The 5,221-nt window shown below is 41.9% G+C and overlaps 1 protein-coding gene across 1 annotated transcript in view; it reads right to left on the bottom strand.

Annotated features, from left to right (window-relative positions):
- LOC122806756 (ras-related protein Rab-8B) overlaps nt 1-2,508 on the bottom strand; it is a gene marked incomplete in the record, with an annotated part of 475,375 nt that extends 472,867 nt beyond the window's left edge. The window contains 1 exon segment of the mRNA XM_044077449.1: nt 2,310-2,508. Within this exon segment, the coding sequence (XP_043933384.1) occupies nt 2,310-2,433 (124 nt within the window).
- Nucleotides 2,509-5,221: the final 2,713 nt, after the last annotated feature.

The raw sequence follows: 5,221 nt of genomic DNA, 5'->3' as shown, positions 1-5,221 counted from the left end.
TTTGATCAGTTCAGTAAATTGTTGCTACCTGCAAACAAGTAGAGAGATTTTACTCTGAACCACAAAATATTCACTTTCCATACGGGTACAGTATCTGCAATAAAGGATAGGTAAAGGCATTAATTTAAAGTAACTGCAAACAAATCTTACAGCCAAACACAAACTCCCCTTGTTCCTTCAACTTCTAACAATATGCACCTCATTTCTAGTACCATGCTTTCCCATTTTATAGCAGTGAAATACATAATTTCCTTTTGTTCTACAATGTCTTTGCTACACTGCCACATCTACCTCCCACTCCAAGCAAAGCTGGGCAAACATGAGCTTAGGGTGAACATAACTCCATTAACTTCTAAACCTCATTTAGCTCAAGTGCATCATCTCTACATTACCCATTCTACAACCATATCCAGTTCCAACAGTCCATAAACAATGTACTATAAACTCAACCCATTTAAAGTTTTAGAGCACTAAGAATCAAGCAGTCTGAAAGCATAAACGAGCAATTTTAACCACCAAAATACAAGGTGATAAAAAAAGAATGGTACAAAAAAATTAAGCTGAATCACTTAAACCTTCAATAAAGGCCCTAGTAAACAGCCAGTTACTAAATAAAGAAAAACATGACTTAATAGACTGATGCTTAAAAACACAAGAGTGGGCGATAAAGAAAACCAGACCTATCCTGCATGCAATATCACTACTAAAAATGCTCAAAAACAAAGTCACTGTTACAGATTCTACACAGTGATGCAGTAAGTTAATATTCTTCTACTGCTGTTCAACTAACAAAAAAGCACCACCACCTAATGTCATTTCGTTTAAGCAGCGCGGATTTGTGTAGTATTTGTATTACTCTTGCACTCAAGTAATGATTTGATTTTTAAGATCTTTTTCTACTTCAACGATGTGCGCAGAAAATTCCAGCCTACAGTGTATGCCAACTGTTATACCAAACATTTCTTGAAGCAGGTACTACTTCAAAAAGTCAGAAATGCAAATCACCAAAAATTGATAAGGAGACAACACACCTTATTTAGTGTATGTACTGCTCAGTTATTTTTAGTATGTACATTATAGAATCAATACCTAACAAAAACGTAAACGCACATGCAAGTATCAATTTGTCACACAACTTCCAACTGCTAACTATTTGAACAGCTAATCTCTCTTCAAAATAGTCTAAAAATCTATATGTTGATTCCTCGTTTAAAACCAGTACTTAATACAAACAAACGGTACCTTCAATTAAATTTTAAGTCCTCCAGCATACTGTTACCCATCTTTCTGCAACAGCCAACTAATGTGGAACTACGTTACCATGGATATCCTTGTTAAATGGTATGCGAGTTCAGGCAACTTTCACTACCTGTCTTAATAGGCCAACTGTTGTCTCACCTCAAAGAGCAGCAAGCAAGCCTGGTATTTATTTATAACATAAAAAAAAAAAAAGACAATTCGTCAAGTTTGCAGTTCGTAGCACAGCCGGCAACCCGAAATAGAATGCATGCCTCTTACTTCACGAGGCTACAAAAAATATACAGGTATAGTCTCTTGGGAGCAAAAACTACTATAGTACACATGTACTACAGTAACGTGTATTCGCTATTAATCAAGAAACTACACTGCTGTTGGGATAATTATTATTGTTACAAGGACAGAAAGACAGAGTTAACTGATGTCTTAAGTGTCTGTTCAATGGCGTTACATTAGACTTAACGGTGTACTCAATCTAGATGAGTTACTTCTGAAAAGAAGCATATATAAAACGTTAACACTGCCTCAAGAATCCAAACAAGCACTGAATTAACTGTGCCACACTGACTATAATTAGGATGACACTCCCCCTTCACTTCCCTCCCAGAAACTCTTGACAGGTCTTTTTGGAAGAGATTTCTGATAAAACGAGGGAGGCCAAGGTGAAGTTAACAACTTCTATAATATATAACCAAAATATTTGGCCCAACCGTTCACTGCGCAATAGAACATCAATATCTTACTTCAATGTTTATAAAAACTAGATGAACAAGGTGTACCTTGTACGGTGCCCCTCCCTATAACCTCAGATGCCTCTACAAAACACTGCCACTCCTTACATTACCCAGGAACCTTCTTATCATAGCTCCACTAGGAGCTACGACTCCATTTATTTCTGCACACTCTCCCATACTGCCCAGTGTAAGGACTACTTTACAGCTCCACAACAGCCCCAACACTTCTCCCATCCCCCCACTTCTGCAAACCCACAGCACCTTATAAAGGTACCTCAATTTCATAATCTACGCACTTGTCATCACACTGTCACTCACCGATCGTAGAGATGAACGTCGTATTAAAAGCATCTTCACTGAAGCGGAACAAAAGACATGTCTTACCGACCCCACTATCCCCAATTAGTAGTAGTTTAAATAGATAATCGTAAGTCTTCGCCATCTTCCTCCGCCCGCCCTACCGGGCTCGTGCGCGCTTCCGCTTTACTTACACCGGAAGGGAAAGTAAAAGAAACAGCCTCATCACGCGTAGCCCTGATACAGCCTGGACACTCCTTTTACGTCATATTTTTCCGGTTGTTTTGTATGACAACTGTTTATCCTTCCTCCCATACACACACTTACTGAAATTTATGTTTGCTGGAATGTGTCTTAGCTTACGAGTATTTTTAGTCAGCGATCTGGAAAGGGTTTGTTAGTGCTCTGCTTGTGTTTGATTCTTTGATAGCTGCATTCTGTTCGCTAATTGGCACAGAACTGCATTTGTAAATATAACATATCCAACGAGTGGCCAAGTAGACTTGGAGTTAAAGGTCATGCTGCTAAACTCTAGGAATCTTAACTTGAAACTGAGGGCACTGCAAGCATCCCTCGCCCAGGAAGATGCTGACATTTGTTTAGTCACTAACACTTGGTTCAAAGCTGCTGAGCGCATCTCAGCCTTACCAGGTTGCTTGTCCTACCATACTTTCAGACCCCAAACAGAGGGCTACAAAGCCAAAGGAGGTGGAGTTTCAATATTTATCAAAGACATACACACTTCCAGGTTGGTCAAACAGTATGACGCACAGGAGACACTCCAGGTTCAGTTAACTAATGACAAAACACCTTTCAAATCATAGGTAGCTACACACCCCACACCATGACTCAGGAGGCCCACTCTACCTATCTAAACTTACATCAAGATTCAACCCTGTACTCTGAAGCAACTTAACTACACAACCATAGAGTGTAAGACCTATTCTAGCTCAAACATGAACGCCCAGAGATTCTTCGACTTCGCCAATGCATTGGATCAGATGGTTGACACCCCCACAAGAGGTGAACATATCCTGGACCTTGTACTAACCAACATAAGTAGCCACTGTAGCACCCCTACCGTGTCACCCCCCTCGGTAAGATCCAACCATAAAGCAATCACTTTCAAAGTCACCATCTCCCCTGACCCCCCCCCCCCCTTGCCAGGGTCAAACAAAAAAAACTTTTCCAAAGCTGACTACAACCTCCTGACAGTAGGTATAAGCAGCTAACATCCCTTCAGTTGAATCAAGCACTAATGTCCAAGCCTACAACAAAAAACTATATGAGCACCTATATAGTTGCACGGACTCAACAATACCTGACAGGACCAAATCCTCAAGGAAGAGAAAACCTGTCTGGTGGACAGCAGCAATAAACAGACTCTATAATAAAAGAAAAAAATTGCTGTCCAGGACAATGAAAGAGCAGGTAGCAAGTTGGAAGCACTCTCTCCTTTGAACAAGCAAATAAGGTCACTGGTGAAATCCTCTAAGGCTAACTTCGAGTCCATATTGGCCACATCCACCAAGGACAATCACAAGGCCTTCTTTGCATACTTTTGCAATCTCAAAGGTAACTCCCAAATCTGCTCTGAATTGGTGGTCAAGAATGCCACATACAAAAATGCCATAGATATAACCAACCTGCTGGCAGACAAGTTCATTGAAAACTTCACCCCCCCTGTCCCCCCCATCAGTAAACCAGGACATCACCAGCACCTCTCTCCCTCCCTTCATCACCAGGGAGCAGGTTATTAATGCCCTCTCAAAGGCAAAAAATGCAGCTTCCATGGGACCCGACAACATCCCTGGCTGTGTCCTACATGAACTCAGACAAGAGCTCTCAGCACCACTAGGCACCCTATTCAACCAAGGTATGTGCACCGGCTTCATCCCAGCAGAATGGAGGACAGCCACTGTCATCCTTCTGCACAAAGGTGAAGCATCCACTGACCCAGGCAATTATAGGCCAATCTAGCTTGATCTGCAAGGCCATGGAACACATTATCATAGACCTTATAAACAAGGACACTGGCAACCTCCAAACACTTGATCCCACACAGTTTGGTTTTGTCAAAGATAGATCATGCCTGTTAAACTTGGTCACCTTTGAAACAGTCACCAAAGACATGGATGAGGGCAAGACAGTGCACACTGCCTACCTTGACCTAGCCAAAGCCTTCAACACTATTCCCCACTTGGGTATAATAGATAAACTCTCCCAGCTAGGCATCAGCCCATATGTTACCAGATGAGTGGCTAACTGGCTCACTGATAAAACCCACTAAGTCAAAATAGGGGAAGCCACCTCTAGAAGTAGACCCATACAAGCAGCATACCCCAAGGATCGGTCTTAGGGCCTCTGTTGTTTGGGATATACTTTTCTGTGGTGCAAGCCAAAACCAGTGGTCTGTGGCTGACCAAGTTTGCAGATGACTGCAAGCTGGGCACCATCATAAACTCCCCCTAGCGATATGAACATCCTCCAAGAAGGCCTTAACCAAACTAATGACTGGTGCCAGAAGCATGGCTTCAAACTGAATGCCAAGAAATGCATCATTATTTCCTTTGGGGAAAATGGTGCCCTCAGTAATTATCACATTAATGACAACGTACTAAGCATACAATCAGTAGTGAGGGATTTGGGCATCCAGGTTGATAGCAACCTGACTTTTGACCACCATGTTGCCTCCGTTGTATGGAAGGCTTTGTACATTGCCCATCTCATAAGTAAGAGTATTTAATCCAGGAACAAGGAGGTCATAACACCCCTGTACTCCACCCTTATCAGACCCATTATCGAGTACACTGCCCCCTTCGACATGTACCTTGCCAAGCACATGCATCAGTTGGAGAGACCATAGAGGTTCCTGACCAGGAAAATCCAAGGTCTCAAACACCTATCCTGTACAGATAAGCTAAAAGCCCTGC

Source organism: Protopterus annectens, chromosome 7.part0, assembly GCF_019279795.1.
Source record: "Protopterus annectens isolate FY-2018-M chromosome 7.part0, PAN1.0, whole genome shotgun sequence".
Lineage (NCBI taxonomy): Eukaryota > Metazoa > Chordata > Ceratodontiformes > Protopteridae > Protopterus > Protopterus annectens.
Note: the sequence above shows the minus strand (reverse complement) of the source record. Positions and strands in the feature narration are given on the sequence as shown.